At 32.0% G+C, this 27,411-nt stretch overlaps 2 protein-coding genes across 2 annotated transcripts in view; one reads left to right on the top strand and one right to left on the bottom strand.

Moving 5' to 3' along the window:
* Positions 1-308: 308 nt before the first annotated feature.
* Positions 309-25,703, bottom strand: LOC134687375 (uncharacterized). The gene is made up of 3 exons (XM_063547629.1): positions 25,583-25,703; positions 5,413-6,996; positions 309-4,463 (listed from the first exon to the last, which is right to left on the bottom strand). Exons 2-3 carry the CDS (start codon positions 6,985-6,987, stop codon positions 2,442-2,444), a joined length of 3,597 nt encoding a protein of 1,198 aa, XP_063403699.1. The 5' UTR covers positions 6,988-6,996; positions 25,583-25,703; the 3' UTR covers positions 309-2,441.
* LOC134687391 (plexin domain-containing protein 2-like) overlaps positions 9,362-27,411 on the top strand; it is a 60,785-nt gene continuing 42,735 nt past the window's right edge. The window contains exon 1 of the mRNA XM_063547660.1: positions 9,362-9,887. Coding sequence (XP_063403730.1) covers positions 9,861-9,887 — 27 coding nt within the window. The 5' untranslated portion in view covers positions 9,362-9,860. The remainder of the gene's footprint in view (positions 9,888-27,411) is intronic.

Consider the following 27,411-nt stretch of genomic DNA (forward strand, 5'->3'; position numbering starts at 1 on the left):
CGAATGCAAAATGCAACCCAATGACGACGGAGTTTAGCATATATAAGCAGCGCCACAGTTAATACAAGAAAAGTGGATATTCTTTTTCAAACCTGGTCCATGTTACCCAATTATTAGTTTTTTATGTATAGTTTTAAAGTTGTTTGTCTGTTCTGGGTTTTTTTCTTTGGTCTAAGTGTTTGTTCGTCTTTCTTTGACTTTGGTTTTTACTAACCCCCCCTTGGTATCTCCTAAATTGTTTCTCACATATAAAGCTCAAATGCTAACCTGTTCACGATGTTTTTAAGAATAAAATTTTCAAAATAAAACACACAAAATAATTCTTTATTAAAACAATGAAAAAACATTTTGTACACTTCACATAATTATATACATTATTTGCAGACGGTTTCTCGAATATTTATTTATAGCAAATTTCTTCGACGGAAATTGAAATACGAAGTACAACTATACAGAAATGCAAACCAAAATTTTTTAGTTTGTTTTATTCTGATATTAATTTGTTGATTGACCGCTCTTTGCTTTACTCCAAGGATAAACATTTCATGAATATTCAAAACGACAAGTATGGGTAATTGATGGACGTGTAATATTTGAACCGATCACACTATTATGATTTGACTTCAATTAAATTTCGACCATGTAGGTTAAACACATAATGGTGTAAGATCTACCTATTTAGTTTTTAACCAAATGCCGAACTAATTTGAAACTTTATTTTTCTACCCTTGGGCATAAACACCGTAGCAAGATCGAAAAAAATGTTTGCTTTTGTGCTCTCCATTGCTTTATTAAATACATCTTCCAACTGTTTTCATTTGATCAACAGTTATGAATTTTGTATAGAGGAAAAAAGTAAAAATAACAAAAAATAATGAACTCCAAGGAAATTCAAAACGGAATGTCCTAATCAAATGGCAAAATCAAATGGAAACACTCCTCTGGTGTACTACAGTTTGAAACCTGGTATTCTTAATGGCATTGTTATATTATATCTATATAACATTAAATCACACTGATGCATGGAGAAGAATATAACATTTATGTACTATTATATTGTTCTAAACTTGGAAGAATGTTCAATCTAATTAAAATACAAGATATGTTAAATGAATAAAAAAGTAGGACATAGGAAAAATTATTGAAGCCAGAAGGTTTCTAAAGTAGCATAAACTTTCTTTCTCTTACATACCACCCCATTGTGATCTCAATTCTCATCAGTCGGACATATCTTATCAAACCGTTTGAAGAAAGATGTTGAACTTGTCCTACTCATCTGAAGAGGGGCGTTTGGTGTACAAACTTATAACGATATTTGATGTATCGATTAAATTATCATGTCGTAATGTTGCTAGTTAATGCTAGTTAATGTCATTAAACGCACAATAACCGTTTTCAAATTATAAAGAAGAGAATGTAAAAAGAAACCCATAGAAATGTGGTTAAAAATATATATATTTATGAAAATAAACTTCAATTTCTGCTTTAAAAAGAGTTACATGATCGTTAAAAACTGCATTCTATTTACAGATGATTTGCACAAAAATAATATGTCCCATTTAGTCGCTCATTTATTGAGTAATACTCATGCGGAATGACGAAATTCCTTACAGAACAAAAACATAACAATTAAACGTAGTGTATCTATATAATCATTCAAATAATAAAATATGTATAAATTTGATATGTAAATAACAAATTATTCGTATGGTTACTTATTTAGTAAGTGTCCATGGGAAATTTGTTGTTTCATATTAAACATATACAACTCGACTAGATAAGCACACACGAATTGTAAACACAACCTATCAATATATAATGCAATACAAATAATTTATACATGACTAGATTAGCACACTCGAATTAAATATTTCACAACCATAGCTTTCATTCCTCGTTTTCGTCCAAACATTATAGTCCCTCTCTCACACGCACCTAATGATTCCAAATAATATATTAAATGATTAGCACTATTTTACAATACGATAACTCTGATTGGAAATGTTTGAACACTGCACAGTTTAAAATATTTCTCAAAGCTTTATTCGATAACAATCGAGTTCCACATTCACAAAGAAAATCAATTTTAAAGATATATTTTGATTCTACATCACATTCTGGAAAAAGTAGTTGTTGAAAAAGGGAGAAACATAAACTCCTACACGTTTATGTTTTTGGTAACAATGATATTTACAAACAGAACAAACTAATTGTTTTTGGTGCTATGTTTTCAAATTTACACAAAATCCTGTCTTCAATTTTTTTCTTTGACATCTTGCAGGATCGTTTTGTAGCATTAAGGCACATATAAGATAACAGTTACTGCGATATTCCTTTTTTTAAGTTTGACTGCAGAATAAGTTATTTTTCTACAATCTCTAACACAATAATTATCCATAGATATCTATATAATTCACCAGTACATATTTGTAGATCTATAATTAATCCAGAGCCACCTCGTTAGAAAGAACTTTTACCCTAAAAAAGTAGGGTATTTTATTCTTGTTCACTTCATAGGTAATCCAACTTTTACCTTGTATCAACTGACCATTTGATTTATCACTCCACATACCTTCTGGAAAATATATCTTTATTTGATTTACATCTTCACACAGAACGGGTGCAACTAATATGTTATCTCCTACCAAGAACTCATCTGAAACTTTGAACGCTTCTTCATCGTCTGGAAATACCCACCATATTGGTCTTATTATCGGTAAACCAGCTTGGATTTCTCCCTTTAGCGATAAAACGGTCCCTGTGATATACAATTTGTGTACCTTTGTCATATTTTTGGCAATTTCTATAACTGATTGATCATATTCCCACGGCATTATACTGTATCGCATTGCTGGAAAGAAGGCTGATAACTGGATCCATTTTATATACAGATCCTTAGAGGGTAGTCTTCTCCTTTTATTCGAGCCATCTGGAAACAGATCCGAGACAACAAATGGATATCCTTTGATACCCAAAGCTAATGTTCTTTCTATCACACCAGTTAAACATAGTTTTTCCTTACGCATCGTGATTTTTGCTGGAACTGGTATAAGGTGTGGAATATTCTGCGAGTTTGACGTTCCTTGAATTATATCTGAATCTGAAGTTGAAACGACCGAAGAAAACATTTCAGAAAACTTTTCACGAAGTGTACTGGGATTAAGATTTGATGCATGAAACGACGGATTATATGGTATCCAATAGGGTTCCCCGTATATAACCGAAAAACTTTGAATATTGTATCGTTCTTTCAGCTGTCCTAATTTATATTTCATCCAATCACTTGCATCCGTTTCAGATACATCCAGCATTGCATTCATTTCATTTCGAAAATTTACAATTCCAGGGGCATGTTTTCCCGAATCTTTAATGAAATATCCTTTTTTAATGCCTTCTTTGAAATTGGAAGACAAAACATCAAAGTAAGGATTAATCTCTACTGAAAGTGAACAGTCCCTACTTGTAACTAATTCGCTTATATTGAAAATATTGTTTACTGTATTGTTATTAAAATCCAAATCCCCAAACCGTTTTTGCCACTGTCCAGCTATTTCAAACACGCTGCATTTCAAATTTTCATCTTTGAGTTTTTGCAGCATAGTTGTAATTTTTTCCTTGTCTATATCGATAGTACTATTGATTCGAGCCGACCATATTGGTTTTTCAAGAACTGATTTCGAAGGTAATATTTTGGGTAATTTACCCATTAGTGTTCTTGTATATTTGTAGGTTGTAACAGCATCTTTCCCACTGCAAATGGTGTAATTCAAGCGTGCGTTTTCTAACGTGTGACCTCCATAGAAATCACCTGAATATTTAGAAATCAGGCACATTTGACCCTTCCGTTTATTCCATTTAACTTCTAGGGGAACATCATTTGGAACAAATATAGCGGACCCTCCAGAGGAAATCCAGTGGTAATCAATCGCAGAACTAAACGTGCCAGCATCAAAATGTCTGGACATAGATGCACTAAATTCAAACGACTCGGACTTCAAAGGCCAAAAAGGGCTTGACTGATTACCTGGTCCGTACCATTGATCTGCTCCGAGATCAAAACAGTCGAATGGTATAAGATCATGCTTCAATTGTTCCCATGAGATGTTATAACAATTGACATCGGGTCTTTCAAAGTAAGATATTCGGAGAATGGCACCATGTTTCCATCTTAAACATGTATACGTGGCTTTTTCAGCCTCCGTATGACAATGGAACGGCAATTGCCACGTTGGCACATTAATACCTATCTTACCATTTAATCTGTGTGTATCTCCTGGGTTTGATAAATAAATTTCATGTGTTGCTGGGTCAAAAAATATTCGCTTGCCAATTTTCTCTATTTTACTAGATCTATGATGAAAATGCCATCCTACAATGACGATTGCCAATAGTGCAATAAATATGCAGATTACGCACAGATGAAGCTGGAACTTCTTCCAATTCGACAACGCTTTCTTCCACTTCTGAAAAAGTAATAATATGTGTATCATACATGGAATTATATAAATTTAAAAAACAAAACAAAACAAAAACAGGAATTTTGAAATAGAATTAAAAAAAATGAAAATTTATTTTGTTCGAACAGTTTTTGAATTGAAAACAAACCCACATCCTGCATATATTCACAAGATATTATAAAATATGTAGGTGTGGTATGATTGTCCCTGCGACAACTATCCAGCAAGTCCAAATGATGTATGTACTATTCAAAACCCGGACATAATGAAAGGTCAAACAATTGAAACAGGGAAGTCAATCGCTAGATTTATGACAAAACAATAGACGGGGGAAAATGGCAAACAACAATCAACGGAAACAACTGACTTAAAAGAGGCACAATTAGGGTGTTTTGCAATTAAACATGTAAATGAGCGCTCAACCTTATCTATAACCTGCGACAGTGTAGTAAAAGCATAATATAAGAACTGACATGACTAACCAAATTGGCACAAAGCTAAAACAAACCATTCAACTAAAGGACAAAAGACACAAAGAACCGATATAGATGTACTCGGAGTTCATACTGAAAAATAATCTGGCAGATATCATATTAACATGTCATTATGTGATTTAACTTTGTCTAAAATATTTGACATAGTCCTTCACGCTACTGCGAAAAAGAGTGTTCAAACTCACTTTGAGTTGTCGTCAGAAATAACTGATATTACCTACGGTCTTTTTCAAAAAATAATTTGGTTACTTGATATTAAATGCAAACGAGTTGATAGGTGTAATACATACTTTTTGGTGTAGGGTTGGTTCTCATGTTAACTGTTACCAAAAGCGTTGTGAAAAGATACCAACCTATACCAATTTATATCACTTAAATTATTCATATACATGTATATATCATTGGGATGTTTGAAAGATTTTTTTTCTATATTTGCCTTTTAAATATATGTATAATCTTACCGATTCTTTCATATCATAATCACATGAGTTATAATGTCGATGAATACTTTCAAGCTGGTGAAGTTTCTCACTAGTCAGAGCAATGGAATCTTTCCTGAGATGTGCAGAAAAGTTTTTATTTATTATATCACAGTCGTCGTCAAATATTAGACTTGGTCGCTTTGAAAAACTTCTCAATTCGCCATTTGAAAAGTCTTCATCTGAATTTGATCTTTCACAAGTACCATTTTGAAAGCTGACGCCGTTTTCCTTTTCCCGTTTAACGAATTGTCCTGTTTCAATTCCAGGTTTCGAGTTTCCATCTGTATAATTTTCATACTCATTGTCATCATATAATTCAGAATCCTGATTATAGAAATGTCTTGTTTCTAAACTTACTTTTCTCTTTTCAAGTTTATCTTTGAATTCATCATGAAGATAACCATAATTTAAATGTCCCGTCGGTTGTATATGTCTAACCATATGCGACTCAAAACTAGTTCGTCGTGTTGGTGTTTTTAGAATAGGTTTCGGAGATGCAGAGCCAACGTCTATTGTTAATGGTGATATTGTTTTATCATGTGGATCGGGAACATGTAAAAGACGGTGTTCAAAACTGACTTTTCTATTTGGATACTTCACAATAAGTTTATTCTTATCTTGAAATGTCTTAGCACCTGAAAAGTCTTCTTTTTCTATGGTATGTCTTTTCAGTCGTTTTGGTCCCTCCTCATAATATACATCTGGTGCAGCTTCAAGTGGTTTATATGTTGCCTCGTTTTCATATGTTGCCTCGTTTTCTTTTGACGTATTTTCTTTCTCCAAAGGATCAACTGCTGTTTTTGTTGGCGGAGGAGTGCCAATAAAGAAATTTGCTTGTTTTGACGAATCTTCCTCATTAACACTGTTGTTAATGTCAGCCTCTTTCTGAATTAAATCTAGTATATCATCATTATTTACATCTTCTGTTGAACTTTCTGTAGACAATAAACGTTCTATGAAAGTTGTATCATTCACCACACCTGAACGGCGAGATCTAGAAGGACGTCTAGGTACGTCGGAATTTACAAATTTTGTCTTTTGTAAAATTTCTTCTTCATCGGTTTCCAAACTTTCATCAGATGACTTCCTGTTATGATTTTCAGTATCGACATTGTTGCATTTATTTTCGGATTCCTTTGGTTCATCTATATGATTCACAGTATCTTGCGGTGATTCTAAATTCTCATCTGTATGGTTTGAACTGAAATCAGTTTTATTTCCGTTTCCATTTACACGTGTTGAGTGGTTCCCGACTGAATCAGCTGTAGTTTTATCCTCATTGTTGTTTACCTTATCTTCTTCTTGTACGAACTCTCGCTGATTGTCGTTATCGTCTGTGTTCACGTCTTGTTCTTCATTTTTGTCGCTTTTAAGTTCATCATCCTGTTCAAAGTCTCCATTCGTAGGGTCTATTCTATTGCCTAAACTATGTGTATCAATATTGCGAACATTGCGAAATCTCTTATCTACATTATCGAAACCTTCATCAGTATTGCACTTTGTATGTTTTTTCTCGTTACCGGAATCTATGTTTTCAAAACTTTCATTGTCCATGTTTTACTTCTGTAAATGAAAAAAATAAAAAATATTTAATAAATACCATTCACATGATACAGTTCATACGAATAAGGCACATTTATAACTTTATCTGTTATTTATTCGGTGGTTAGCAATTCGCCATTTCAGAAGCTAAAGGATTATTGTTGATTTTTTCAATGGTAGCACCCTGAAATGAAAAGTACATCATATTATTGGTTATGTTTATGTTTTTTTTTGTTATGACGGTGTTTGTCAATGACATCTGTTATGTATACGCTTTTGAAAATATTACCTAGAAGATCTGAAACGCAAATTAAGAAAAACGTAAATGCTTTACTTGTTGTTTTGTCATCAAATGGTTTATAGTTTTTGTTTTCCAAGATGTTTGTGAAGAGACATTTTGGTGAAGATTATTTCGGGAAAATGTGTTTAATTAATCATAGATATAAGAAGATGTCGTACGCGTGCCAATAAAACAACTCTCCATCCAAGTCACAATTTGTAAAAGTAAACCATCAAAGGTCAAAGTACGGTTATAAACACGGAGCCTTTGCTCACACCGAACAGCAAGCTATAGAGAGCCCAACAATGACTTGTGTAAAGCAGTTCGAACAGTAAAACCAATAACCTCATCTATTTAAAGAACGAGAAACAAGACACACTTATGAACCACATCCACAAACGACAGCTACTGCACATCAGGTTCCTGACTTAGCTAGACGAGTGCAAACAAATGCAGCGGAAGTCGAAAGCAACAAAGAATTAAAAATATGCAACAAAGTTATGTCTTTCTATATGTGTCGACAACTGATTGCTCCGCACATGGTGACTGCTAAACAAATACCTCATAGTTCTAATAACATAGATATCTAAAAGTAATTCCGCATACGAAAGGTACGTGTAATAGTTCTGTACGGATCAATATCAACCAAGTTTATCAAACGATCTGCAAAGGATAAATACAAGAAAGAAAATACAGATAACAGTGTCAAATTCTGTCGACAGAATAGATAAATACTAAATTCGCTAAATACAAAATTCGCGGGAAGGTTACAAGAACCCAATGTCAATTCAAGATTAATACACCAAACAATTAGCCTCTGTGGTAGCCCCGAAAGTACGCTGGAGATCTAGCTTTATTAAACAAAAGCATTGTATTAGCTTTTTTCATACCAATTCTGCATCAGGTTTAAAGAGGAACAAAGACTGTAGTAAGGTTAATATGATATGCCTTCTTACGTACGGTTACCATGTAAGCAATTTAGTGTGTTTTAGCATCAGTGTAAGTGTATATTTTCATAAAGGTATACTTCGAACTCATATTGTTCAGGTTATGAGTGAACCAGTTTTCACCAGATGTTAAGCAAACAACTATCAATCAATCTTATATAAATCTTGTATTCATCACGTTGCTTGCTTTAATTATTCCAGAACCTTCAATTATTTAGGACCCAGTTTGAATGTATGGGATATAGACATTTGCAGTCACCTGTGGTCGCATACGAGACGTTATATTTGATGCCTCCTCAGACCTGGAGAACAAGTACCCTTCTCTCTGCACATGAAAGAACACCTTGCAAAATCTCGGAGAGGTCCATATCTAGCTTTTTAAAATAACATTTCTTCACACATCCTTTTTAATGATAAATATTCCGCCTTCATTTCATTTTACCCGCCTTTTAGAACCTATGTATTAATAGGTTATTTGCATGAAATGTTTGCCACTGGGCATTTAACAACTGAAACATCTAAGATGAATTTCTACAGTAACATTGAAAAGTCGATGCTAACTTGTGTATTTATTTTATTTTTAGATGTGATTGAATTATTATTATTTTATTGACTTATTGATTCGTGTTTATTTTCATATTTTAATGTCTTTTTAATGTTATTAACCATATATTTGTAAAAACAATTAATTATTGTATAATGTGTATTGATTACAGTCCGAAAGTGTTCAGTTTCAAGTGACTAATTGATTTCATAAATGAAAGCAATTACATATTTTGATAATTAAACCGTGAAGTCAATGCTGTCAAGTTAATTGAATAACAAATAAAAAAAAGTATTAAGCTATTAAATTATGTTTCTGAATAGTACAACTAAGTTTGATTAAATTATCCCATTGGTTAAAACTAAAAAAGGTTCCTTAGAAGCCAAAATATATCTTTATTTTTTAAGTTTTTTATTCGTTTGACGATAAAGATAACAATTATATAGAATCCTTATTTGGTATAAATCTAATTTCAGAGAAAATGACGATCATTATAACAAGGATGAAATTACAAGCGTTATTTTATCCGATTAAAAGATTGTCTATAAATACGTATTTACAACAAGTTATTTGTTATTAATATGTGAATGTATCATGTTTATACAAAAACACCGATATGGATAACTAATATAAGATCATAAAATTTAAATGTTGAATTGTATTTCATATACGATTTATTTGTTAGAAATTGATTGAGCAACTGAACAATAAATTATTCATTTATTTATTGGTAGTCATGGAGTTATTGCATTAAGTCCCGAGGAGTCACGAATTCAGGTAAAAGTTTTATCTCGGCATAGACCGTTCACCTGTGTTAAACGTCTATTAGGTAGAAAGATCAATGGTTAAACAATTGGATTGATATATCAAAAATCATTTGTTCGATAAATTCGGAACTTAGTTCATAAGAAAAGATATATACTAGTTCAGAGAATCAAATGTTATGAAATAAGTTGTTTTTCAACAATTAACTAAGATTTATTAGTTTATAATGGAACATGAATGATCTGTGTGCACAAGAAACAGGATGTAAAATATTCAAGGAAACCTAAATGCATTGTCAGTATGGTCTTGGCACATTGTGAAGATTCCATATATAAAGAAAAAGATCTTGATGAAGATTTGGATTACGAAGACGAAGGTAGGTTTCAGCTTTTAAGTTATGAAAAGATTGTAAATCCATGTACATATTCATAGGACATATTATATCTTTAAATCCAGGTACACAATTTATGACGTGTTAATATTGTATTTAAAGTTCAATTAAGGATAGAGACTTTAACAAGGGATATCATATAAACATGATAAACAGCTGGACAAAATGTTGTATTATATTTTGAATGTCAATAGTTGTTTAAAAGTGGAAACAAACTCTATGGACATACATGAAGTCCAGAAAAGGAACTTTTCTTTTGCAAACAGGGCCCCTTATTCTCTTGTCAGTTAAAAGAAAGCAACACAATACTAACATTCAAGTTAATACAGTGAAATTTTAGAGACGTTATTACGTCAACTGTGAAGCAACCCTTGGTTTTAAGTGTTATACAGATACATTCCGATTGCAAAATATGCTTCCCTAAAATTTTTAGATAAAATAAAATTGAGAAAGGAAATGGTGAATGTGTCAAAGCGACAACAACCCGACCATAGAGCCAATTTTAATAACAGATTTTATATCAAAATACGAACGCATACTATTTATTTGTTTAAAGATCTAATCAATCAGTGAAGTTTGTATATTTAGACTTGAGGGGAAAGCTAACAGAAGGTTATATCGTAACTGTAACCACTGCCTACAAACAGAGCTAATCAAAGCAACATTGCTGAGAGGATCATGATGATAACACATTACAGCCTCAAAACCATGCCATCGTAATTGAAGGCGATAATAAGTGAAGATGAAGATATACCAGTACACATGTTGATCTGGTGCAATCAGATAATGATTGCTTTTCCTATCTATTTTAAACCACTTAATAACATAGTTGAATTAGTAAATAATAATATAAAAGAGAAAAACAATGTTAAGTTGTTTTTTAAATTTTTTCTTTACTTAAGCCATTGCTCTGTCGTGTACCGTTTCTTTTTCCTACCGAGGTGGTTTTAACTAACTGTAAAAAAATATGAAGGGCTATGAACATTTTCTATGCTGAGCGAGGAAGTACATAAACGCTGCGTATTTTCTGTTAGGATACAAGTATAATTTTAAAATCATACTTAAATGATAAAGTATTTACGACGTAGTTTTAAAAAACGCTTAACCATTTAAAAAGAGATACATTAGGTTCAGAAAATAAGTATATTTATATGTATGGTTTTCAGTCGAGGTAATACACCGTACGAATTATTGATAGCCCATATTTGAACAATACTGTGACGTATTAGCTCTTTACAGATAAGCATACTATTGTAATTCCAGTATTGCGTATGTTTATTCAGACGTTTCACTTAGGATTTAACTTTCCATATCACTATTTAAACAAATGTTTTGTTTAGATTTGTTTGCTATTAGTGTCAGTATCAGACATTAATACGTCTATTTTAAAATAAATACCCGTCTTCGATTTCAAACTATATAGATTTATCATGGTTTTAAACAAGTCTTTTAAAGCCTTATTGACTAATATATCTATTCAATGTATTATTCATTGATATTTTCATATATGTTTCATTTTGATTGAACCATTGTTGGAACAATGGAATAGAGACAAACATACTAAATAATTAAAACAAAGGTGCACGTGGTTTGGAGAGATAATAATCCAAAGAAAATAATAATAAAAATAGAAACTTGAAAGATGGTATACAATACAAAGCACCTGCCACAAGGAGATTAAAGATAAATATAAGGTTCACTGTTACTAACTAAGAGAACCAACTGTTTCGTTATAACTGTAATATTTACAATGTGAACATATTTTTAAAGATGTTTTTCCTTTCCTAAAGCAGGTAAAAATGGTTATTCTCTGTAAAACTGTTACAATTGTTGACATATACAACAACAAGACTGTAAAGAACTTGTTTCTTCATTTGAGAGAAATCAGGAAGTAAGGTATCTAGTGCTTCGGACGTACTCATTTGCCAATATCCTAAGTTCCGAACTATATATAGTATACGTTGATACGTTAATGTGGAAGTGGGTATCTGTTTGCTTCATTAATCAATTTACTGGCATATTGGTGTGTGTTTGCTTATATGCATAGGATAGAGATATAGCCGAGGGAGGGGGAATTCTCTCTAAGCATGTTTAACCTAGCCGAATATTTTGCGCCTGTTTCAAGACAGGAGTCGCTGGTCTATGTTAGTCTTATATGTTTTTAAATTTAGTTCATTTATATGTTTAGGAGTTTAATATGACTTCCATTTTCACGAAATTAGTACCAATTTTTGTTTAGTGACCAGCTGAAGTTTGCCTCTGGGTTCGGGATTTGTCGCTGTGTTGAAGACCCATTTGTGGACTTCGATTGAATTTTTTACCTTTTTGGTCGAGTTGTTGTATCTTTGACACATTCCCCATTTTCATTCTCTATTTAAAATACTCATTGTATCACGAGATTATTGTGTTCATATCGTTTCACTGTTTCAGTCTTTCATCTCTTTGTCTATCTTTCCCCATAACGCTGCATGTGTTCAAATGATTAAACAGTTTGAAAGCTAATACAAATTTGACTTTTTTTCCCGATCAGCCCACCTTCTGTTACTTTCATTAGATGAATTCGTACCAGTATAATGTTATGTGTACTATAAATCGCCCAGAGTAAGGAAAAGTAGCATACAAAATAATATTTTTCACAAAACATAACTTTCTTAAAAACAAGAGTGACGAACATTTCAGTGCTATTTAAAAAAAAATGTAGATGAAGCGGTAAGAATGAGATTACACATTCTAGCAAGGTACTTAAAACAGTTTAAAACATTGTTGAATTGTCGATACCATGCAGGTACCTCAATAGTACGATATTGAAACTGCAATATCTGATTGCATTTTATGCAAACCATTTAGATTGTTTCAGAGATAATAAAGTAATTAATTGGAAACTGTTTTGTCACAAATTATTACTAAATGTAGGATATGTATTTCATTTGACATAACTGGAGCAACGTATTGTTTATATATTACATCTCGATTTGTAATCCCGAGAGAAATATATGTACTATGCTCAATAGAAAATAAACTCATCATAGATACCAGGACTAAATTTTGTATATACGCCAGACGCGCGTTTCGTCTACATAAGACATCAGTGACGCTCGAATTCCAAAAAAGTTTAAAAGGCCAAAATAAAGTACGAAGTTGAAGAGCATTGAGGACCAACATTCCTAAAACTTTTGCCAAATACAGCTAAGGTCATTTATGCCTGAGGTAGAAAAGCCTTAGTTTTTCAAAAATTCTAAATTTCATCAACAGTTAATTATACAGACCAGTCTTGTAATGGTACAGAATAAAAACCCATGCGTTAATTTCAAAACCGTCAACAATTTGTTATAAGCAGCACACTGTATAGATTTAGTTTGTAGATTTTGAACATGCTCTCAATTAATATAATTCAAATTTTAGTGATGTATGGATTCAAATATTCTTACTTTCTTTTAGGACCATCACTTTTTATCTCCATGTGTAGTTTAATTTAAATATTTTGTTCATATAACTTGTTTTCTAAATTTTGCTTTCAAATTATTCAGATGGAAACGAGCTGTTTTTTGTTTATGTATCAAAAGTCGTCAATTAGATTTTTTTCATAATAAAGTTTTTTCGGTCTTGTTACAGATGACGAGCCTATGGGACTATGTTGTATGTCCGGCTGTCTGACAGGATGTTCGTTAGGACTACTGTTTATAGTAGTGCTTCCAGCTGGTACGTAAAATAAGCATAATAAAAAGTATAAACATTTAAATGCAGTTCACGTATTTTTAAACAATTTAAATAGAAGGACATGTGGACCAACGTCAATAGTACAGAAACCTAAATAAATAACAAGTTAACCAAACAGGATATTCAGAGGTCAAGATATGGTCTCAACAACAGACACACATTTGTAATGTAACTAAAGGAGATGTGATATAAACATTAATGTGACATCAACCGAACAACAATGAGTATCCTTTAATCACATTATGGTCTATAGTCAATACAGAGGATTTGAGACAGTTTAAAAAAGAAGACCAAATAATTCAATATATCCAAACTTCACATATTTGTAAGCACAATCGAGAAGGGAAAATATAAATTGTTATGAAATTATATTAACAATACCCGAGATCGATGAAAGCATTTTGATTTCTAGTGGTATATATATACAATTTCAATGGCGATATGATCAAAATAAAAAGGTTGTCAATTCCTGCCTGCTTGCAACAAATAATGTATGTATATATAGGTAAAGTTATTTTTAACAGATGTTATGTACTTTAAAGGTGCTGAACCAAAAACGTCCATTTGATTTGTTAGGCCAAATGTGAAATTATTGGTCCAAAAGGAAAACAGGAAACATAATTGTATTTGATTGTGAAATAAGAAACCAAGATGCATGAAATTAAAAAAAAACACATTCATCAATATACATATTTTGAAACTTTGTGATCGATGTTTGAAAGATAATTAGTTGATACATATATTCATGATATTGTTACTATAATTGATTTAATTTGTAGGTATACTGTTGTCGTTATACTCAATAAATAACAAGGACTATGGGGTACTATCAGCTGGTATAATACTGATTCTAGTACCAATGATATCTATACCAGTATTAATAGTGTTATATTATAATAGAAGGCGACTGCGAAAAATACGACGGTTTCGAAAGACTAGAATTGATTTGGTACCTGGTGTAAAAATGGTTGAAAACAACGAAACAGTCAATCACAGCCAAGTTATTTCAGCAATAGAGACGAAAACGAGATTTTAGGTCAACATAAAGGATGTTCAGAAAACTTGCTTTAAAAAATTAGTTGCAAACCTCAGGGAGAAAGAATTGGCGTGTTTCGTCACGAGTAATTGTGTATGTTCTAAACATAAACAAGCATTGCAATATAATTCAATATATCTTTTCTGAAAGTACCACACATGTATTTCGAGTAACATTTTTTTATCACTGTACTTTTTGAGTTTTATTTATATCTTTTTATTCTTTTTTGGGGGTTATGTTGCTTACATTTATTTTTCAAGATTTATTTTAAATTTCACATATTATGATCAAAATTGACTCCACATTATTTTGTTAACTTCTTGTTGTTTTTGAAGAGTCGCCATGCTGTTATATTTTGAAATACTATTTGGCACTATACTTGTCTACTAAAAATAATTCATTTTTACTTATTTTCATATGATATTTTATGTAGAGAATTGTTTTTTTTTCCCTTCTTGATATAAAAATATCCATTGAAATCCAAAATGAAACGATGTAGTGTTAAAAACTTCATTGTTACATGTATAATGTATTTACAATATATAACATATGTCAACGGTACTAAGTACGTTAAATTAAGATTAATAGCTTCAAGCACCAAGGTAAATTTAACTGAAATAGATTATTTTTATGCAAAACACGTTTAAAAGGTGAACGTCTCAAAACTTCAGTTTAAAGATAAGCTGCGCGATAAATAAAACATATTTCCCATAAGTGATGATGCTAATTCTTGTCAGAAGCAGAATGCACAGTCAGTTGTGTTTCTGGAGATCCCACATTGGAAGGAAGATTGCACAGAATTATTCTCCCTTTAAGAGGATGTCAGAAACAGAATACGCGGTTGTGTTTCTGGATATTCCATATTGGAAGGAAGATTGCACAGAATTATTCTACTTACAAGAGGATGTCAGAAACAGAATGCGCGGTTGTGTTTCTGGATATTCCATATTGGAAGGAAGATTGCACAGAATTATTCTACTTATAAGAGGATGTCAGAAACAGAATACGCGGTTGTGTTTCTGGATATTTCATATTGGAAGGAAGATTGCACAGAATTATTCTACTTATAAGAGGATGTCAGAAACAGAATGCGCGGTTGAGTTTCTGGATATTCCATATTGGAAGGAAGATTGCACAGAATTATTCTACTTATAAGAGATGCATGATTGTCTACTTCTTATCAGTGATTATATCTTTTCTTTCAAATAAGCGAGTTATCTGCATGGTAATTGATCGTCCTGAAATCTTGCTAGTGATAATACGACAACAATACAATTGCTCTGAAGTTCGTCTATAGACGATAGTTTCATGATAATTGTAAGAAACACAGATCGATCAGCCAATATAGTTATCACCTTGATATTCAAAAATTTTACATTCTTTTTGTTATTCTCATCGATTTTCCCGATTTTATTATTTGTTGAGAATGGTAAATGTCAACCAATTTTAACGAATTAAAGCATGTCGTATATTTGTATGATAGTTGTCCTTATCTTGCTTAGAGGATCTTCGATCTACTGTGCAGCATATTAAGCCATCGTTTTGCAGACAATTGACTAGAATCTGGAGTCACACTTAACAATTGTTGGCCTACATAAAGTATTTTTATATGAAATTAAATACTTTATAAAACATGTCATATTTTTACATATATATTCATGATTAAGTTTTGATGTTGACTTGTTTACTTTATTTATGATAAATGACATGTGTATGTATATAAAGAAAATTATAATATAATTATGTTAATTTGTTAAAAACAAATGTTTAAAATGTAAGCTACACAGTTTTTCTCAGAAATCAAACGGTTTATTGTAAGCAAGTTTTCTCCTTTGGTCTGATTTTTACCAAATTGTACGACTTCAATTGGGGGAAGATACTGATCGATTGCTGTTTAACGTCCAGCGGCAAATAAAATGCATATTAAGGGCGAGAACATGTTAATGCAATATGGTGGATATTTATTAGGAGCAGTTGTATTACACAACTAACACAAGAGTGATTTTAAAGAAACTAACTGTAAAACTCAGGTCACTACATTACGCTAGAAGTATGATATTTTTCGGTCCTCGTTCTTTAGCTTGTTCAGAGTCGAACCCTTTTAAATATTACTTATATTATTTTGTATATGTTGTGTACAAGTTGTAATGTTGTACAAATTATAATTTGTACAGATTACAAATCATAATTTGTACAGATTACAAATTATAATTTGTACAGATTTTTTGTAAGTTTATAAGCCAAGTGTCAAATCATGACATACAAAGGCCCCCATTTAAGAGTTTACACCCTCTTGGTAATGTTATTTGTGACCATAATTGTTAAATATGAATGCATAAATCACAATAACATTTATGTTTTACATTCTTTTAAAAGCATATAAAATAAGACTTCTGTTATGCATACAAAACATTTTACCGCTCTTCAACTGTGTTATTGTTGTATATGAAGGTCAACTTTCTTTATTCTGACAATAAGTTATTTGTTTTTACTTGGACTTAATTATAAACTTAATCATCTTTCTAAGTCAGATATTGCAGTAATTTATAGAAAATGAGGTCATTCAGTGTATATATTTTCTTTCATACGTGACAAATTTAAAAATATTATTTAAGAGCAATCATTGATCAAATAATTATTGACAAATTAAAAAATATATATAAAATCATTAAAACAAAATACTAAAGTTCAATGATATTCGTGACTTCATGTGTCTTATGTTACTCGGTGCACTATTTAAATGGGCCATCATATGTCCATGACATCTTGTATATTAATTTACAAACAGTTATGCAATAACGTTGAGTGTAGATTAATTGTATGCAACTTTTCATCCACGAAATTTTCGATCGGAACTCGTATTTGAACAATTAAATTCTGCGATGTCAAGATGACGATTTTCTCTCGACAGCAATCTAAATTAACTTTTAAACGCACATTTTGCATTATCGAGCTCCAAGGAATACATTGTATTTGAAATTCTTTGAGAGTAGTTTTTTCACCGATCATATTGGTAGTATAAAGAATAATTTAAAAGCTTTTTTTCTATAGCATTTCCTTCATGAAAAAGGGAAAAGCTTTTTCAATTCAGATTATGTAAAATCATCTAGTAGTTGGCTTTCTCCATTGGATATGTAAATATGCATGAATGCCTACTGTACGGAATGACACTTCAAATTCCAGTACAAATAATTCAAAAGGTATGAAAATTAACACAAGATTCAAATTAGTGGTTTCTTCCCTAATTATACAATTGTATACCGTGCAATACTAGTCAATAGTTTTTCCATGTTTTAAAGTGAACAAGTTGGTATTGATTTGTTATGAGAGCAGCTGGTCTGCTATTTGTTTATTAAAGATATAAATATTATGGATTGTTGTTTAAGTGATCAATTCTGTATTTGTTATATACTCATTAGACTGTGTTCGGGATGTGTGAACAATTTCTTATTTTTAGTTGATGTGTTAAATATTCTGACAATCAAAACGTCTTTGGAATAATTCCGAAGAAAAAACTTCATGTTGTCTATACACCTTAGAAAAAAGCATTTTAAATCTATTTATCATATGGGAAACTTATTTCACATAAATTTTCAATAATTTGTATTAATGCGTGTACGAGACATGAATGCATTTTGATCTGAAAGTTACATTGAATATGTTTATAAGTGATTTATTGAATGGTGCCAATGGATGAACATTTTTTTTTTACTTTGATTGTTCTCCTTCACAATGCAAATCTGATTATATAAATGTATATATAAATCTTAGTGAGAAACCATGTGTGTTTGGTTTTACTGATAATCAAATGATTTCAATATCTCAACTAAGTGATTTTTTTGTGAGTTGTAAACTTTGGTAAAAAAGAATACTGTTTTTACCAATTTGTACTTTTAGTTACATGTATGATTGTGTTATTCTTGTCTAAAAAAAATTTTCTACACGTAAAATATTAGGCAATTAAACATGTACAGCAGGATGCACCTTGTCGCTCGCTTGTTGTAATATACAGATTTCGTCAATTAATGCGCTGCACAATAAAAAAAAGTATGACGCATTTCATCTGGTAAACAATTAATAAATGTTAAAGAGGGGGGGAATTAAGAAGTTAAACTAACGAATAACTATAAAATTATGGTAACTAATGCATTGTCTGATTTAATTCTGATATTAAAATATTAAACATATTAAATAACATATTATCTAATGTTTGGCAATGCTATACTTTAGAGTGATTCAAAAAATACATTTTGAACTATTTTGTTTTGATGAAACAAGAATTTATTTTGATGTGATGTGCAAAAAGAAAAAAGAAAAAAAAAAGAAAAATGATATGGCCTTCCTCCTTTAAATGACATTCAATTTACACAGTATTTCAATTAAGGTTCCTTCTACGAATCTCTTTGATTCAAGTACTTTTGTTTTCTTTCAAAAAGGGTAAAAAGCACAAATAATTAATGGGATGATGCAATCTTTACTCATTGTTTTGCAAGTATGAATGTATGACTGATTGTAATTTGCGTGGGTTACTGCAATGTTTACTCCGTCTCGTTGTTTTTCACGTGGAAGTATGAATGTGTGGTTGATTAAGTTTGAAGCGCATGCTGCAAACTTAACTCTTTTCACAAGGACGTATATGGGTTTTATGGATGATTGTTATTAGCAATGGTATGCTGCAGTGTATACTTGTTGTGTTGCACGTGAAAGTATGAATGTTTGGCTGATTTTTATGTGCGTGAGATTCTGCACTCTTTATTCTTTGTTTTGCACATGACAGTATGAATGTTCGGTTGATTTCTAATTTACGTGTGATGTTGCAATCTTTACTCGGGTTTTTCTAATGAGGAAGTATGATGGTTATGATAATTGTAATTTGCGACGGATGCTGCAAACTTTATTTGTTTTGCAAGTGGAAGTATGAATGAATGTTTGGTTGATTTTAGTTTGCGTGAGATGCAATAAGGAAGCATGATGTATGGTCGATTGTAATTTGCATATATTTTCCTTGTTACATGCCTGCCAAGTTATTGTTATGTGGACGCTGAATTGTAGATTATATATGTCCATCCTGTTTAAAGCATGTTTGAATTTATTGATGAATAAAGTTATTCAAATTTGACAATACTTTTGTTATGCATATTAATTAAGTTGTTAGAAGATAAGAAGCGATGATATTTATCACAGTGATCGATATGTATTCCATCTAAATAAATCACAGAGTTAACGTGTACCTAAAATATTATTCAATCTCATCAATAAAAATAAAAACATTTACCAAATATTACTTTATACAAACAAATGTTACTTTTTGTACCTGTCAGCCTACACTAGATTTCAAACAATATTTTGTGTCATAAAACTATCTTATTTAAACAGACAACAAACACTTTCCATGTTTTCATGTTTTTGTGCACATGCACGTATTTATGGATATCAGACATTTACATAGATGCTATGTGTTAGGAAAAAACTACGCTCTCTGCAATTGAAGAAACCTTACAATATTTCTGTATTCGAGTGTTGAAGGTATATAACGGCCAAGCAAAATATTAGACCTTTTAAAGCATGCTTGCGTTGTCAAGTTGCAGTTTAATTTTTGACTAGTTAAACGAATTCATCCACTTCTAATTGATTTATTATATATTGTAATCGTCGTGTAGTATTTGCCGATGGACGTTAAATAACCGACAACTAATTAGTTAACTCTTAACTTAAATCTGCCACATATTTAGCTGTATGTCGTAAATGCATAAGGAGACTAGGTTTCATGTCAGAAATAGTCAGTTGTTGTCAGTCTCTGTTTTGTATGCTTATTGTTCATTAAGAAGATTATGTTGCTGGATTTATGCATTTGTTTTTATAGTTGAGTTCGAGTTTTCCTTTTGGTGTAATGTGCATTTCGTTATATTCAAAGCATTGCCATTGCTAAAAGCAATTTTTTACCATTAGAATTTTGTGGATTTTTTTTTTTATCAAACACAATTTTTGGACAAGTACTCTTTAATTTATGTTTTAGGGCCGTGCAATATCAGTTTCGAGGTTTTTTTTAATCGACTCTCGTAATTAATGCAGAATATAACAATGAGTGAACAATTCGGTTATTATTCAAGTTGTACATTATATTTTAATCGACATGACCTTTAAAACGAACACTTCAACGACACATTTTTGCTGTAGGACAAATCTTGTCAACAAAGCCCTATCTAATTATAATGATAATTGATAACATTATTTACAAAGAAAAAGGTGATGAAAATTAAAAAGGAAAACAAGCGTGTAGAAAAAAAATATTTAGCCACGATGGATCCGATGGATAGCCATGCAAATTTATTCTCAACTACTTTAACCTTATTTATCTGAAGAGTTGTGCAAAAGTTAATAATATTTTTAAAGTCTTTTGCATTAAGCAATATTTGTTCCAAATAACAAGAATTGATATTAAGAGATTTGTCAGCTCTTTGATCACAAATGGTAAATTAAATAAACGAACTATTTTGACAGACGGAATTTGAACTGAAAGAAACCACAAAAATTCGCAAAAGTGTAAATTTCAGTCCTCCTATGAAGTGAAACCTTTTCAAGGATTCACAAAGAACCCAACGATATCGCAATCAAAGCTGATGACAATCATCATCTCCATTAAGTTTTTTTTTAGCTTTTTTATTTGGTTTTTCCTTAAATATGTTAAAGGCATAAACAAAATAAGAACTAACTTCAAGATACAAAACACTGATATCAAATGATTCATAAGACCTTTTGAAGATACTGAATTAAAAGGACCAAAAATTGACCTGATCATATCTTCTCCATAGACATATCTTTACAGTGCTGTAAGGCATACTAAACATTTGGAAAGTTTGGTTGTTATGTTTAATCATTTGGTTGTAGTGTGTATTTTGCGTAAAAATTGGTCTCTTACGCTTATGGGCTCATTTCTAATATGCGATAAGCGTAAATGATGGTAGTTTTATCACAATGCAATGAAGCAGCAGTTGCTAAAAATAACAGCTGATGCGGTAAATTCGTTTATTTTGCTTGATATTATCTGTACAAATATTCATACTGCGGTATCCTTCTATAAACTATGTTTTTTTAGTTTTCCTTTGACGAAACATAATGTATTAGACAAACTAAAGATAGTCCAAGATATGTGTGAAAGTAAACGAAACGTCTGCGTAATGGAAAAGAAAGAATATTGTGTATTCATTTCATGACAAAATACCCACATGCACATGAAAAAACGAATACGTATCAAAGAAAAAGTTCCTATATATAGCTGTTTTTTTGGAAAAAATTTAAAGATGGGCCAGGATATGAGTGATCGTACACGAAACGTGTACGTAATAGAAGAGAAAGATAATACATATATTCAATTCATGACAAAATACCCACATGCACATGAGAAAAAAAAATAAAGGCAAAGGACCAGTGTTTATATACAACTGTAGCTGTTCTTCATCTTAAAGTCACAGTGAGGTCTAATGACAGCTGTTCTTCATCTTAAAGTCACAGTGAGGTCTAATGACAGCTGTTCTTCATCTTAAAGTCACAGTGAGGTCTAATGACAGCTGTTCTTTATCTCAAAGTCACAGTGAGGTCTAATGACAGCTGTTCTTCATCTCAAAGTCACAGTGAGGTCTAATGACAGCTGTTCTTCATCTCAAAGTCACAGTGATGTCTAATGACAGCCTGTTCCTCATCTTAAAGTCACAGTGATGTCTAATGACAGCCTGTTCCTCATCTTAAAGTCACAGTGAGGTCTAATGACAGCCTGTTTGAATCTTTGATTAAGTCACAGTGATGTCTAATGACAGCCTGCTTGAATCTTTGATTAAGTCACAGTGAGGTCTAATGACAGCCTGTTCTTCATCTCAAAGTCACAGTGATGTCTAATGACAGCCTGCTTGAATCTTTGATTAAGTCACAGTGAGGTCTAATGACAGCCTGTTTGAATCTTAAAGTCACAGTGATGTCTAATGACAGCCTGCTTGAATCTTTGATTAAGTCACAGTGAGGTCTAATGACAGCCTGTTCTTCATCTCAAAGTCACAGTGATGTCTAATGACAGCCTGCTTGAATCTTTGATTAAGTCACAGTGAGGTCTAATGACAGCCTGTTTGAATCTTAAAGTCACAGTGATGTCTAATGACAGCCTGCTTGAATCTTTGATTAAGTCACAGTGAGGTCTAATGACAGCCTGTTCTTCATCTCAAAGTCACAGTGATGTCTAATGACAGCCTGCTTGAATCTTTGATTAAGTCACAGTGAGGTCTAATGACAGCCTGTTTGAATCTTAAAGTCACAGTGATGTCTAATGACAGCCTGCTTGAATCTTTGATTAAGTCACAGTGAGGTCTAATGACAGCCCGCTTGAATCTTTGATTAAGTCACAGTGAGGTCTAATGACAGCCTGCTTGAATCTTTGATTAAGTCACAGTGAGGTCTAATGACAGCCTGTTTGAATCTTAAAGTCACAGTGATGTCTAATGACAGCCTGCTTGAATCTTTGATTAAGTCACAGTGAGGTCTAATGACAGCCCGCTTGAATCTTTGATTAAGTCACAGTGAGGTCTAATGACAGCCTGCTTGAATCTTTGATTAAGTCACAGTGAGGTCTAATGACAGCCTGTTTGAATCTTTGATTAATAAATGATAGATATAGCTGAGATATTTAAATCGGTATTATCCTTTCTTGTTACAACCTTGGACGCAGTTGCTCGTTTTATAGACAGGGGTAGAATGCTTTAAAACTTAAAGTCAATGTTCAGTAGAAAAGACTGGATTCATTTGAAAATTACTTTTATGATAAGAAATTAAATTCTTTAAAATCGAAAAAAAACCCAACATTAATCATTATGTTCTACACGTAAATGTAAGAACGCCAATATTTACACTTATTCTTTTATTTTTGGATATCAATATTTAGATCCCTACACACCTTTAACCTCCATTTTTATTATGCAGAATAAACTACCGTTAGAGTTTTCAAAACAGTAAAATATGTCTTTCTAAAGAACATTATGTCAAATTTAACAAGTATTTGTCAATAAAAAAACAGAGACGTGGTATGGAATCAACCCATTTACCTTATGCGCTAACTGTGTAATTGAAACCGTTTTGTTAAATGGTAGTAAAAAGTCTTTTTGGAGATGTCCTCGACATGTGTTTTTCCCACATGACATGTATGATGTACATGACTTAACAATACAATGAAGTTATATGATGGATTAAGTACTGACTGTAAACAATTCAAATGTCACTCGGATGTCAAAGACAACGGTTTTTTGATATATTATGTTGTCTTATCCAAGCATGTATTGGTATGTTTTAAATACATTCAAGTTTTTTAGGTGTACATTATTGTTTCAATTTCGAGGTACATTGAATGGGCATTTAAAAAAAGGCATACGACAGATAAGGGACAAGACAAAATCTGATGTGAAAGAAAGACGAAAAAATAACAGACAATAAAAACAGTTTTTGATCAATTTTTGATTGCCTCAAGATTATGAACAAATAACAGTACATATATGGAAAAGGGGCATAGTGCAGGAGTATGTATTTGTTTTCAATATAGTAATTGAATTACTAGTTGAACAACGCGAGTGTATTCTATTTCGAATCCTGCTTTCTATGATTTCTCGCCAAGGCTTGACTTGATTTCATAATGGAAACTGTCCGTTTAGTAGTATCTGTTTTGGGATTAATTATGATTTATTGTGACCATGTTCTGTAATTTTTTTTATTGATGTATTATATTGGGCTGATAAAACTATCTGCTCTATAACTATCGTTCGGCTTAGAACACGATTTGCTAAGTATGATTTTTTACTTATGAACATAAAACCGTTCTTACCACTGATGTTAGACTGGTAATCCCGAGGTTATCTCAGTGCTCCGGTGCTAATATGATTAATAACAAAATTTTCATTCTCTGTTGATGAATTACAAAATTATTAACTAAGGTTCAAAATGCCCCAGGCAAAGTTGCCTACATTTATTTCTGTCCCTTTTTGTTTCAAAGCTCTTCATGGTCTTTTATTTTGTTTGGGTTTTAGCTTTTCTGATGAATGTAAAACAGAAATGAGATTCGGACGCACACACTTCAAAAAGAAAGTTAATTCCATTTGCACTCTAAGCCTTGCTTGTGACATAGATATAAGAACAAAATACGTTTTACTTTGGTTTGCTGTTTAAATCTGAATCAAACGATATGGGTTGTATACGCCAATTATACAACAAACACACGACAGAAATACATATCCTGGATCTTGCATCAACGTGAATATCATTGAGAAATGACACAGGACAATCACTAACGAGGTGTCTGACATCTGACGGACAGACATTTTCTTATATGGCGTTGATTGTTAAGCTAAAATTTGGAGAAGAAAACCCAAATTCTTATTTAATCAACTAGAGGAATAAATGTGCATAAAAGAAAACCCTACAGCTACTAGATATAGTATCACGGTTATATTTCATAGCAAATATCCTTCTACCATCCATGTTCCATCAAATAAATAATGTGTTTGTTCTATATGATCGTATATATTGTTACTAGATTTATTTTGAAAAGACAGATATCGCAATTTGTTCATGTTCTCAACAAATCTGCTCCATCGAGAACGGCTAAATATAGGCCTTTCAAAATGGCCTGAGGTAAAACGATTAAGGTCAAAGCCGTCTCTGGGCGACTCTGCACGGAAATTATAGCATGAATCATGTTTTTTTAATGTTAGTTTTGTAAACTGAAAATTAATACAAAATTTTTGTATTATCAATCATGGTCAAAAACCGGCGTTTGCTACAAACCTTGCCGCACACTGTATAGCCAAATGTGAAGCTGCTAAAACTTGCCAATACGAAGTTTGATTGTTCCATGATAAGTCCGGATGAAATTAAATTAATTAAATATCAATCTTACCGTTAGGTGTTTTCATATCACTACCATCTTCATTAACATAAGATAAAGTTCTCAGATTTCCTCTCAAATTATGTCACAGACGTCTTATCGTGTACTAACTTTAACACTATCCCGTCCTATCAGATGTAAGAACATAAGATTGATGCACCTTTTACATTTGCCCTCAGGCAATGCGACAAGATTGTGTCAAATTCATATTGTCTTTATTATTGTTTATTAATTTCTTTTTTTGACAGAATAATTTGGACAAACTTGTCTTAAAAAAGGAAAGAAGTTAATTTTATCTACAAATGGAATTATTTTGGCTTTTGATATACTTTTTGTTGTTGCTCATTTGCATTTTAGGACTTGTGTCGTATTGCGATTCAAGTCCGTGAATTAATGACGGATATTAGTCATATTACAAACACATGTAACAATATTTCAAAGTTTCTTTTAACTGTTTAAGTTGTAAAACAAGACTTAGATTTTATAATGTATTGCCTAATACTAAAAAGTTAATATTAAGTTGTTGATTTGAAGACCAGCGGTGAATATTTCATTCATATCCAAGATGTAAATGTTAACAATTAAAACAATACAAATGTCCTTGCTACTTGATAAGAAAATTGTAAAGAGATTGGACACATACGGACAGTTGATGGAAGATGGGTTAATTTTGATCGAGTAATATAGCATTTAACAGACACCAAAGAGGGTTTTTCATTTTATAAAAAAAGGATCTCAAGGCAGTTGGTGTTGGATAATGGAACAGTTTTACATCGTGATAACCCAATCTAATAGAAAAAGAAAATGGTGCATGATTGCCAATGAGACAACTCTTCACATGAATCTATATAGCTAAATGACACAGATATTTTAAAACAACTATAGGTCACCGTACGGCATTCAACTATTAGCAAAGCCCATACCGCAAAGTCGGCTATAAAAGGCTAGATAAAATGCATGATATCGATTTAGAAAACTGTTCCTGACAGGCTTCCAGAAGACATACATCGATGAGTCTGCGATTCATCTACCAACAAAACAGCGACATGGTTAGCGCCATTGGGCAATACGACTATTTTGGAATTGAATTTGGGATAATTAAATAGATTTTTTTTCTGAATCTGCTAGTATTCTCATATTTAATGGCAGTGTGTATTTCCAAATGATTTGATGTATGTGCATTTTCCTTGATGTCTGATGGGTCTTCATTGCAGCGAGAAACTCCCGCACCGGGAGGCGTCCTTCACCTAATCATTAAATATTTATACTAGTTCAGTTATAATGGACGTCATACTAAACTCCGAAATATACACAAGAAACTAAAATTAAAAATCGTACAAGACTAACAAATGACCGAGGCTTCTGACTTGGGACAGGCGCTAAATTGCGACAGGGTTAAAACTTCTTTTTTTTTTAGATCGCAACCCTCCACTATACATGAAGCCAATGTTGATAAACAAACGCATAACAATACGCACAGTAAAACTCCGAGTCCGATTTCAGAATATGAAACAAAAGAAAATAGTATCTTTCACGCGTTATTGCTTTCACAAAACTATTTCTTCAATAGTATTTTTTTTCAATTAAACTGTGACAAAACGCCATTTTGCCATATCAATATTTTTGCGACCTTGTTTCAATTATTGTTTAGCTCACCTGACCTAAAAGGGTCAAGTGAGACTTTTCTCATCACTTTGCGTCCGTCGTCATCCGTCGTTAACTTTTACAAAAATCTTCTTCTCCGAAACTTCTGGACCAGTTCTTGCCAAACTTGGCATCTAGTTTTTAAAATGTGTCCGACGACCCCACCAACCAACCAAGACGGCCGCCATGACTAAATA

This window comes from Mytilus trossulus, chromosome 1 (assembly GCF_036588685.1).
Source record: "Mytilus trossulus isolate FHL-02 chromosome 1, PNRI_Mtr1.1.1.hap1, whole genome shotgun sequence".
NCBI classification, from domain to species: Eukaryota; Metazoa; Mollusca; class Bivalvia; order Mytilida; family Mytilidae; genus Mytilus; species Mytilus trossulus.